Below are 12842 nucleotides of genomic sequence, written 5' to 3'. Positions count from 1 at the left end.
TTAAAAACATAAAAATAATTTTAAATAAATAAAATAAAATTTTAATAAAAAAACAAGTTAAACCACCTTGCTAAAAACACCCTGTACAAATTTACTTTATAAATCTAGAAGATATAAATGGAGAAGTATTGTGGACGTAAAAAACAGTTTTTTTTTCCAGCCTCCCAAACACCCTCAATCATCGATTCTAACTTTAGGGCTTTTATCGGTCAAGGATGCCTGCCTGCCTGGTTTCTAAGCTTTCTTATTGAAAGGGTTATATACTACTAGTGATGTTGATGTCATTCCATTATTTTTATGTTATTTTCTTGGTTTCTCGAACGACTTGGTCAGATTTTGTTAAATTTTTAGTTTATTCCTTGAAATTTCTCAATTTCATCTTCAAAGTTTAGTCGGTATTAATCCATTTATATAATTTTCATGCTTCATCCATTTATATAAATAATAGTAACACAGAATTATATGAATAAATATCAGTGTTGTTTTTAAGATTCAAGGATAAAAGTGTTTCTTTTGTAAAACTATAACATCCATGTTTAACATTTTTTTTATTTTGATTCATTTTTTTAAAAAACTTTTTAATAAAAAATCAAAATCAATTGATCTTCAATTATAACTAAATCATTAAAAATTAAATTTGAAAATCAAATTAAAAAAATATAAAATTTTATATAATCCATCCTCAATATTATTCGAGAAAACAGTGAAGTCTTGCGGAGTAAAAAAATCCACGATCAATAAAGGTCTTAAGATTCCAACTTTGTCTCAACAGGCCCTTCAAGTCTTTTTCAACACAAGTGGCAACAAGTCTTTTCCATCCGTTCTCAAGAAAAAATAGCCTTTTTATCCCAAGTGTCCATCGATGATTGATTGATTGATTCTACTGAACAACTTTGGACCCTTTTTTTTTAATATAATCTAGAACACGTATTTAAAAAATTTTAATTTTTTTAAATTTTTTTATATTGTTTATCATACGTAAATTTTAAAAAAATAATAAAAAAATATTATTTTAAATAAAAAATACTTTGAAAAATAAATTTTACCATATTTCCCAACATACCCATAAAATTTAGAAAAAATAAAGCTGCAAAATTTTATCATATTATATTAATGATACTAAATTTTGTAAGTTAACTCGAGATATGATTAATTTATTTCTTGATTTAGAATAAGTTATGAAAAAAAACTAATTTAAAATTAATTTAGTTGATTTGATGGATTAATTTATAATTTGATTGAAATTTTATTAGATATTTTATTCTTTTAAATATTATTGTTTTATTTTAAAAAAATAAAACGTGTTAACTAGTTTAATTCATGATCAGGGTCTTAAACTGTACCCGTCCGAGTTCAATAATTTTGATAACAAGATCATTGGTTGGACATTAATATAAAGATAAAAAAAAAACCTTTTGAAATGCCTAGAGCATGTATAATTATGTAAGCTTCAATCATACTAATGCAGGACATGTTTGATTTATCACGAGCCAGTAGCTACTGGATAAGGTTATAAAAGTTTGGGTAAGAAAAATGTACTGTGAGGATTTGTTGTACAACAAGATTTTTTTTTTAAAAAAAATAAAAACAGATTAAAATGGTTTGTGATGAAGAGTACACTGCCGTCCTGTTTTTTTTTTCTCATTGTTTTTTCAAGAATTGGATCAGTTAGAATTCGATGATTTCTTTTTTCTTTTTAATTAGAAATTAAAAAATAATAAAAATAAATTTGAATAAAGTATGTAAACCTACAGGAGACATTTGAGTGCATCCATTTGATCGGGCTACATCATGGATGAACCTGTCAAGCTGAATTGGATTTTACTAACATTGATTGAAACCACATAGCAAAATAAAATTGAATTGCATAAAAGTAATTAACCGAAAAGTTGACCCCAAGTCAAAGTTTTTTTGTGGAAAAACATTAATGCAAGATTAGCGCTAGCCAGCTACCCCAAGTCAAAGTCTTTTGTGGAAAAACATGAATGAAAGGTCAACGCTAGCCAGCTCACTCTCCATTTTTTCCAAGAGTTCGACCATTGCCATCATCCATTTTTCCATGAATGGGCCCGTTGGATGGTGCCATCGTGCATTTTTTCCCCATGAGGTGGGTCCGAGAGAACATTTCCATCATGCATTTTTTCCTAAAAGATATTCAGATTAAAAATATTACAAAAAGAAAGTACTATAATTTCCATGCTTCATCCGTTTATACAAGTAAAGAGTCACACAATATATATGAACAAAGAGATTATATATATTGAACAAAAATGTTAAATTGGATTAGAATGTATAGTGTGAGATGGGTCCATGAGACCATTGCTATCAATGTTTTTTCTACGAGATGAGATGAATCCGTGAGATTATATTGCCCTGTAAACTTGAAAAGGTATAATATGTTTTAATTTCATCTTGTATAGAAAAATAAATCTCAATTTAGTGTATTAGAATACAACCACCGTCCAATTAATGGACAATAGACCTTAGATTAATATACTATCATTTTTTTTTTGTATTTGTTTTCTAGTCATATTTAATTTTTCATCAAGTGATTAATATGTATAATTCAATGGGTATAATTCTTATTAACGCTAAATGCTATGTATTTATAATTTTGATGGATTGAGAGATCATGGGGGATAGAAAGAGAGACAAAGCAGCTCAAAAGAAGAAGAAAGGGAAAGAACAAAAGTGAGAGAGAGACTAGAACAAAAGCAGACCAGATGGGAGATAGAAATTTGTTTATTTGATCGGAAGAAAAACCTTCATGTTATTATCACGTGAAATCAATTTATTTCTAAGCTTTCTAATTGAAAGGGAACGTTATACTGCTGGTGATGTTGATGTGATTCCATTGTTTTTATCTTCTTTCCTGTCTTCTGGAACGACTTGGTCAGATTTTGTTTAAATTTTAGTTTGCTCCTTGAGATTTCTCAATTTCATCTTCAGAGTTTAGTATGTAATAATCACCTTCTATAATTTTAATGCTTCATCCATTTATATAAATAATAGTAACACAGAATATATATGAATAAATCTCAGTACCGTTGTTTTTTAAGTTTATATAAAATATTTCAGTCTCATCTAAAAATATTAAAAAGTAAGAAAGAAAATCCAAATTAATAAAAATAAAAACCCAAAATTTGAGATAATTAATTTTTCTAGAAATCCTAAAATTCAGTCCACTTAAATTCTCATACATTAACAATAACGTATATTCAAAGAAGTGATCAGTGGTGTTAAGAAAAAGAATTACTTATCATGTTTCTTTCAAGGTAAAAATCAACTAAATATCAGATCTCTTTTTTCACGAACTTTAAAGGTAAAAAAAATACTTAATGTGAGCTTTCATCATCAAATAAAGCCATTTGACACAAATATAGTCAATTTTGGTTGTTTCAATCGGTATCAATAATACTTTTCTCTCTCTACTGCCTGAATTTATTGACCTCTCTCTCCCCTCTCTTAACCAGGGATTAAAAATAACAAAAATAAACTTTTATATCAAAATCAAATTGGAAAAATATTGAGATACTGAAATTGTATGATTTGCGTGATTTTCAAAGTTTAAGAACCAAAATGCATCATTTGTGAAACTTCTGGCATGAGACCCATGTTTGGTGTCTTTTTCATTTCAGTCCCTCTTCGTTCAATCCTATCTTTTCATAATAAATCAAAATTAATTGGTCTTTAATTAGAACTAAATTGTCATTAAAAAAACTATAGTCTTAAGAGCGTGCGAGAAATATCACTAGTTTTAACTATCCCTAATTTGTGACAATAATATAGGTAAAACTATAGACAAAGTGAAGAGTGGGAGATTCTCAATTTTTTGAAAGGCTAATATTGTACTATTTATCTTGGAAATCCCTTGAATTTATTCACACCAAATTTAAAATTCAGAGAAATTAAATCTATGATTTATTTATAAATAAATTTTATTGTTAATATTCTTATTATTCCATAGTTACTTTATGTAAACCTTACATTTATTAGAGAAATCAAAGTAAACAAATTTACGGACAGGCATTAGTTTATCACTATCATCCTATGCCATCATGCATTTTTTTTCACCATTTTTAATGAGAGTTGGGCCCGTTAGAATTTGATGATTTCTCTCTCCTCTCTTAACTAGAAATTAAAAAATACACTACCAGAAATTCGCTAAATAACAACGGATTTACCGACGGAATATTTCTGTCGGTAATTTGAGGTCAAAATTATCGACATAAACTTTTCCGTCCATAATTCAGTCGGTAACTACCGACGAAAAATTTCCGTCGGTAGTTACCGATTGAATTACGGACGGAAAAGTTTCTGTATTTAAAAAAAAGGCGAGTCGCTAACGTGGAGGTTTTGGCGGGGTTATTTTTACCAACGGATTCAAAATGACAGCCCGTACAGTGACGTGACCGGTTCGCCATTTAAAATGCCGACAGAATCACCGAGAGATTCGAAATGCCAGATCCGTACGGTGACGTGTCGATTTTTCCGTCAAAATCACCGACGACATCACCGATGGCTTTTCTATCGGTGAAACCGTTGGAAAAAGTTAATATATGTCCTCTTTGCCGACCCTCTCCTCCCCTATTTCTCCTTCTTCTTCCTAATCCCAACTCTCCCCATCTGCAAACAACCAGCCCCCCCCTCCCCCCCAAACAAAAATCTCCCTCATCTTAGCACAACAAGTTATATTTCTTGAAGTTTTGTGGTCACAGCATCCGTGTTCTGATTTACCGACGGATTTTATCAATTTTTGTAAGTAATTCTATATTTTTAAATTTTAACATTTAATTAAATGTCAATTTTATTGTTTTTTTAGTATATGTATTTTGTTAGTAGATGTACATGTTTTATTGTTATTTCTCAAACAAACTTGTAGTATATGAATGTATAATTCTATACCTATTATGGTTTGTTTTAGATTTTGTAAGATTGTATTTGTTTGTAAATTGTTAAAACTTTATGGAACTACCGAATTGCATGTGCTGTTTTGAAATGATTAATAGCTTGGTTAATGGGTCCGTTTAAAGTTTTATCAATGGTATTGTGGAGTGGTAATTTATGTAAATTTATATATATTAATTTGTATGGACGTTGATAAATGATAATGAATATTTAATATTTATGAGAAGTTGTGATTGGTTTGTTGGAGTGGTAAAGTAATATTTTTGCAAGTTTATTTACCTAACTTAGTTAATTAATACATGATGTCATCGTAATTTTATAAAGGTTCGATATAAGTCATGGATGATCGTTCATGGATGTATCGAGATTCACCCCAAGGATTGCGGAGGATTGATTATTGTAACGGGGTTCAGGGTTTTATTAATTTCACAACATCTATTCCTAGAAATTTTACTAGAGGCGGTATTAGGTGTCCATGCAGAAAGTGTCAAAATAAAAAATATCTGCATCCAGATGTTGTAATGATGCATCTTCTACACAAAGGGTTTATGAAGAATTACCAGTGTTGGTATGCACATGGAGAAGTATTTGTTAGTAAGAGGAGAATGGAAGAAACGGTGGTTGGGTCTACTTCTAGTGCTAGCAACGTGCATGAAGCGGCAAATGACAACACCAATCCTTACAGAAATATGGTTATAGATGCAATGAGAATGAATCAAGGTAATGTCAGTCAATGTCCGATCGTACAAGAAGAACCTAATGCAGATGCAGCTAGGTTTTTTGATTTGTTGAAAGATTCTAACGAACCATTATGGGATGGCTGCACGAACCACAGTAAATTATCGGCCGTAGCATATGTGTTCACCATCCAGTCAGATCACGGGTTGAGTAAGGCCGGGTATGATAAGATTATTGAATGGGCGAGAAGCATTTTACCTGAAGGGAACAAGCTGAAAGAGAACTTCTATGCTGCGAAGTCCATGATGAAACCCCTCGGTTTAGGATACCAGAAAATTGACATGTGCCTTAACTTCTGCGTGTTATACTACCTTGAAATTGCTGAGATGACCGAGTGCATGACATGCGAGCATTCCCGTTACAAACCTAGAACTGGCAGGGGAAAGACTCTAGTGGCATATAAAAAACTTAGATACTTCCCGATCACACCTAGACTGCAGAGGTTATTCATGTCACCAAGGATTGCTGAGCACATGACATGGCACCAAGCACATGATGCGGTTGATGGAGTGATGGTGCATCCTTCTGACGGCAAAGTGTGGAAACTCTTTAATAGTGTGCATCCTCACTTTTCAGTTGAATCAAGGAATGTGCGTCTTGGGTTGTGTACAGACGGATTCAACTCATTTGGGTCATTTGCTGCTCCTTATTCTTGTTGGCCGGTCATACTCATAATTTATAACTTGCCACCGGGAATGTGTATGAGGCCGGAGTTCATGTTTTTATCTACTGTCATACCCGGTCCAAGCAGCCCGGGGCGGAATATAGATGTTTGTCTTCAACCGTTGATTGATGAGTTGACGCAGTTGTGGTCCTCCAGAGCTCTGACTTATGATATATCGAGGAAACAAAATTTCCTTATGAGGGCGGCTTTGATGTGGACTATCAATGATTTTCCAGCTTATGGAATGCTTTTTGGTTGGAGCACGCATGGGAAACGCGCATGTCCATACTGCATGAAAAACAACAAGGCATTCATGCTAGCAAACGGAGGTAAAGCTTCTTTTTTTGACTGTCACCGTCGCTTCTTGCCACTTAATCACATGTACAGAAAGAACAGAAAAGATTTCTTTGTTGGCAGAGTTGAAAAAGATGTTGCATCCCCGCGTCTTTCTGGTGAAGAATTGCATGATGTTGTGTCAGAGTACGATGACATTGTGTTTGGCCTTCAATCAGGTAAGCAAAAGTTTCCTGGTTTTGGTTTGACCCATAATTGGGTAAAGCGAAGTATCTTTTGGGAGCTTTCTTATTGGAAGACCAATTTGCTCCGCCATAACCTTGACGTCATGCATATTGAAAAGAACATGTTTGAGAATATTTTCAACACCGTCATGGATGTGAAGGGGAAGACAAAGGACAACATCAAGGCTAGATTGGATATAGCTTTATACTGTACCCGTAAAAATATGGAGTTGGATATAGCTTTATAAAATTTAAAAAACAAAATGCATTCCTTAGAAAACTTATAGCATAGCACTTATATTTAGTGTCTTTTTTTATTTCAGTCCCTTCTTTTTTAATCCTATCTTTTCATTAAAAATCAGAATCAACTAGAGTTTAAATAGGACTAAATTACTGAGATTGTTTTCATTATGATATGGAATTCTTTAAAACAACTATGCAGTTTTTTCCACGGCATGGGTCCGTGAAGTCCTCTATAAAAGCCTTCACCTCCTCGCTGCCATTTGCAACAATTAATATTGTAATAGTTGATATATATTAAGATGGGGCTGTTCCTTCAGGTGTTGACGGTGTTAGTGATCACGGTTTCGCTGCAAGGATGGCAGCCTCTTGGTTGCTTGGAGGAAGAGAGGATCGCTCTGTTGCACCTCAAAGATTCTCTTAACTATCCCAATGGCACCTCCCTTCCCTCCTGGATAAAAGCTGACGCCCACTGTTGTGATTGGGAAAGTATTGTCTGCAACAGCAGTACAGGTCGAGTCACCAGACTCTATCTTGACAGCGTAAGGAACCAGGAACTGGGAGATTGGTACTTGAATGCCTCCTTGTTCCTTCCTTTCCAACAACTCTACGCTCTCCACTTGTGGAATAATCGTATAGCTGGTTTGGTCGAGAACAGAGGTTTGCTCTCTTAAGTATTACAAAATATTTATATTAGTTTTTTTAATTAATCAAGTAAGGTGTTGTTTAATTAGTATCATTAATTTTGGTTCTCCACAGTAATTCATCGAAGAAAATAGAAATCATATTTAGCAGTAAGGTGTTGTTTAATTCCTTACATTATTATAATCATGACATCATCATTGTAACAATTATTCCTTTTTCTTTCACCGCCTCTACCTCTTTACATGAAGTCACTGTAACAATTACTTGCCTCTTGATCAATCATAATTAAATTACTCCAATAATATATTTTTTATTCTTTACATGAAGTCTTAATTTTATTTTTTATTTTATATAGGTGGTTATGAACTATCAAGATTGAGCAATTTGGAGATCCTTGACTTGGGATCTAATCGCTTTGATAACAATATTTTATCATCTATGAAGGGGCTTTCATCTCTTAAATTATTATATTTAGATTATAATAGACTTGAGGGGTTAATAGATTTGGAAGGTTAGTTTTTTTATATACTATTATTTTTATAAATATTCAATTTAATTAACACAATTATCTATTAAATTTAATTTTGAAAAACACAATTTTTGTGTTGTAGTGAATTAATTAAATATTTTTTTATATAAATATTAAGAATCTTTGAGCAGCTTGGAGACCTTGTATTTGGGCGGCAACAATATTAACAAATTGATAGCCTCAAGAGGTAATTAATAACACATTCACATTACCTACCTGTTAGCGTCATGATGATGAGCCCATCCAACAATACTAATTATCTTCGCTTTTGTATGTTTCTTCCCTAACTAACTTGCAGGTTCAAGCAATTTGAGTACTCTATACCTAGAGAATATCACAACCTATGGAAGTAGCTTCCAGTTACTGCAATCATTAAAAGTATTCCCAAACCTCACGACACTTTATCTGAGGTACAACGATTTTAGAGGGAGAATATTAGGTGACGGTAGGTTTTTTTTATATATATATATATAGACACACACACAGTGATGTTTATATATTTGGGTTTAATTGAAAATTTTAATTTGCTACTTTTGAACAAACAGAGTTGCAGAATTTGAACTCCTTGGAAGAGTTGGATCTAGGCTATTGTTCTCTAGATGAACACTCCCTTCAAAGTCTTGGAGCATTGCTTTCTCTAAAACAATTGTCATTGCAAAATCTCAATGGCACTGTACCTTTTATAGGTAAATTAAAAAATTTCAACTCCACTATTACTTATTATTGACTATTCAAATTAGGAAATTAACTAAATTGGAGTCATTATAATTTCTTTTTATTTAAAAAAAATATGGCATTTTCTAAACCAGGGAAAGCAAAACAAAATATGAAAAAAATAATAGTGTAATATATCATATTAGTGGTTTGATGAAATTATAATATTTTTAACTTGAGTATTCTTTGTTTATTAGGATCATTCCCAAACCTCGTGGCACTTCACTTGGAAGGCAATGATTTTAGAGGAAGAATATTAGGTGAGAGTAAGTTATTATATATAGTGATGTTCATATATTTGGGTTTAATTGAAAAATACAATTTGCTATTTTTGAACAAACAGGGTTGCAGAATTTAAGCTCATTGGAAGAGTTGTATCTAGACGGTTGTTCTCTAGATGAACACTCTCTTCAAAACCTTGGAGTACTGTCTTATCTAAAATATCTGTTATTGCAAGAACTCAATGGCATTGTACCTTTTGGAGGTGAATTAACAAATTTCAACTTCTATGCCTGCTTGATTAGACGTGTCTATATAGAATTCCTTTTTTATGTTTTTGTAACCTATTACACTCAAATCCAATAGAAATTAAATTCATAATATAAAAAAAACAGAGAGACAATTAAATCTCAAATTTAGAAATTAACTCAATTGAAATCTTTAGTATTTTAAAATTGTACCATCCATTTAATATAAATAATATGTCACTTTAATTTTACCCCTCTCTCAATAGCATTTCAGTGTAATGTAATTAAAATAATAACATAAAAAACAATATAACTTCACATATAAAGAGTGTTATTTTTAGGAGGAGAATAAATTAACAATGGTGTATTTCTTTTTTTGGGTCAGATGAATAAAACAACCTTCTATTAATTGAACAATATAATTTCTACACTTACCTGATGTTTTTCATTTTTTTAGCCATGATTAATAAGTAATGAATTATTTCTAATTTTAATTCCTTCTACGCTAATATAATTTCTTGTTTAATTGATCGTGACAGGCTTTCGTGATCTCAAGAACTTGGAATACTTGGATTTGAGTTACAATACTCTCAATAATAGCATCTTCCAAGCCATCGGAACGATGACCTCTCTTAAAACTTTAAGGTTGCAGAGTTGTAATTTAAATGGTCAATTACCTACAACCCAAGGTAAGGTTGATCACTCTTATTTTCTCTCTATGTTATGTATTTTTCATTAGACACTCAAAGTTTTAATTTTCTCTAAATTATAATGTGACCAGGCCTATGTGACTTAAATCATCTCCAAGAGCTAGATATGAGTGACAATGATTTTAATGGTGTCTTGCCTTCATGTCTGACAAATTTGACTTCCCTTCAACAACTCTCTCTCTCTTCCAATCACTTGAAGATTCCTTTGTCATTGAGCCCATTATACAACCTTTCAAAACTCAAGTCTTTTTATGGTTCAGGTAATGAAATATTCTCAGAAGAAGATGATCATAATCTGAGCCCAAAGTTCCAGTTAGAGTCCCTTTATTTGAGTGGTATTGGACAAGGTGGTGCATTTCCCAAATTCCTTTACCATCAGTTCAGCCTACAATCTTTGGATCTTACAAATATCCAAAAAAAGGGAGAGTTTCCAAATTGGTTGATTGAGAACAACACATACCTAAAAGAACTTTATTTAGAAAACTGTTCTCTTTCAGGCCCATTCTTGTTGCCAAAGAATTCTCATGTGAATTTGTCATTCCTAAGTATATCCATGAATCACTTCCAAGGCCAAATCCCTTCAGAAATCGGAGCTCGTTTGCCAGGGTTAGAAGTTTTATTTATGTCTGACAATGGTTTCAATGGAAGCATTCCTTTCTCGTTGGGTAACATTAGCTCGCTGCAAGTGTTAGACCTGTCCAACAACAGTTTGCAAGGGCAGATCCCTGGATGGATAGGGAATATGTCTTCTCTTGAATTCTTGGATTTATCAGGGAATAATTTCTCTGGTCGTTTACCACCTAGATTCGGCACTTCTTTAAATTTGAGATATGTTTATTTGTCTAGAAATAAGTTGCAAGGGCCGATTGCAATGGCATTTTATGACTCCTCTAAGATATTCGCATTAGATCTTTCCCATAATAATTTCACTGGTACAATTCCAGAATGGATTGACAGGCTATCTAACTTGAGATTTTTACTCTTGAGTTATAACAATCTTGAAGGTGAAATCCCAATTCAATTATCCAGGTTGGACCTATTGATCCTGATTGATCTTTCTCATAACCACCTTTCTGGTAACATCCTCTCTTGGATGATATCTACTCATAATTTCCCAGTAGAAAGCACTTACTTTGATTTGCTGGCCATATCACATCAATCCTTCGAGTTTACAACGAAGAATGTATCCCTTTCTTATAGAGGCGACATTATCTGGTACTTCAAAGGAATTGATTTCTCATGCAACAATTTCACAGGAGAGATTCCTCCTGAAATTGGAAACCTCAGTATGATCAAGGTATTGAACCTTTCGCACAATAATTTGACCGGACCAATTCCACCAACATTTTCCAACTTAAAGGAAATAGAGAGCTTGGATCTTTCCTACAACAAACTGGATGGAGAAATCCCACCTCGACTTACTGAACTATTTTCTTTAGAAGTTTTTAGTGTGGCTCATAATAATTTGTCCGGTAATACTTCTGCGAGAGTTGCACAATTTGCCACGTTTGAGGAGAGCTGCTACAAGGACAACCCTTTTCTTTGTGGAGAACCGCTACCTAAAATATGTGGTGCGGATATGTCACCATCACCAACACCAACTTCAACGAACAATAAAGATAATGGTGGTTTCATGGATATAGAGGTTTTCTATGTGACCTTTTGGGTTGCATACATCATGGTGCTACTGGTGATAGGTGCAGTTCTATACATAAATCCATATTGGCGACGAGCTTGGTTTCACTTTATTGAGGTGAGCATCAACAATTGTTATTATTTTCTAGTGGACAATCTTCCTATTTTATCCAAGTTTGGGTTTTCATAGCCTTGATGGTACCAAGACTTGGTGCATCGTTGTGTATTCTAGTTTTAAGATTTAAACAAGTTTAAAGGCATGATCAAGCAATGTTGTATTAATTTATGCAGTTCCATTCGGTTTTGAGGGTTTATATACAGCGGGGCTTTTCAATTCCATGAGTTTTTACTTTCCTTGTGTATTACATTATTACATGATTTTTAAAGATGATCAATTCAAATTTACAACACAAATATCCAAAAATATTTAATATTAAAGGAATACATTACAACACAAATATCAATTCAAATTTATTTCACTAATTGTATGGTAAAAAACAAAAAAAAAAAAATTGCAATTAGAAGGACAATACTTACCCCACCAAAACTAAAGGGATAATATGATTAAAAAAAAATTCAAAATACGTAGGTCAAATTCAAAACTGCCAAAAACTTTCAATATCAAAGTTATTCCATAGATGTTGTATTCGTGCGTGTTTGAAATATAGTGTTTATTCTTATGAAAACGAGGATGAAAAGCAAGAGATATTTTTTCTTGAAATATGAAAAAAATGAAAGTTTAATAATATTAACTTCACAGAAAAAGATATTTTCAAATCATTTTACAAATTTTTGTTATAGAAAATAGCAACAAAATGGAAGAGGCAACGTTTTTGTATGAATCTGTGCGGCCCCAATTAATTCAATGTATAATTGATAAGTTGGGTACGAATTACTTTTAAAGAAAGAATAGGATTCATAAAGGGGAATAATTTAAATGCCATCATCAACTAATATTAGTGGATTTTGACCCTTTTTGTTTGCCTACAAATCTGACCACAATTGTCCTTAGAACTTTTTTTTGGCTGAATTTCTCAAGTGTGAAAAAAAAAATGATTCTGGTAAAAATGAAAT

General features: G+C 32.4%; 1 protein-coding gene and 1 long non-coding RNA gene across 2 annotated transcripts in view; one reads left to right on the top strand and one right to left on the bottom strand.

The window, feature by feature from the left end:
* Positions 1 to 12842, top strand: part of LOC18101646 (receptor like protein 21) — a 246832-nt gene that overhangs the window by 77929 nt on the left and 156061 nt on the right. Inside the window, exons 2-9 of the mRNA XM_052446823.1 lie at positions 7476 to 7728; positions 8069 to 8224; positions 8361 to 8429; positions 8541 to 8687; positions 8788 to 8928; positions 9154 to 9216; positions 9300 to 9440; positions 9963 to 10112. Coding sequence (XP_052302783.1) covers positions 7476 to 7728; positions 8069 to 8224; positions 8361 to 8429; positions 8541 to 8687; positions 8788 to 8928; positions 9154 to 9216; positions 9300 to 9440; positions 9963 to 10112 — 1120 coding nt within the window. The remainder of the gene's footprint in view (positions 1 to 7475; positions 7729 to 8068; positions 8225 to 8360; positions 8430 to 8540; positions 8688 to 8787; positions 8929 to 9153; positions 9217 to 9299; positions 9441 to 9962; positions 10113 to 12842) is intronic.
* LOC127904255 (uncharacterized) overlaps positions 1 to 12842 on the bottom strand; it is a 99807-nt gene that overhangs the window by 22884 nt on the left and 64081 nt on the right. The window lies entirely within an intron of this gene.

This window comes from Populus trichocarpa, chromosome 1, assembly GCF_000002775.5.
Source record: "Populus trichocarpa isolate Nisqually-1 chromosome 1, P.trichocarpa_v4.1, whole genome shotgun sequence".
Lineage (NCBI taxonomy): Eukaryota > Viridiplantae > Streptophyta > Magnoliopsida > Malpighiales > Salicaceae > Populus > Populus trichocarpa.
This window is presented reverse-complemented; position numbering and strand designations above follow the sequence as displayed.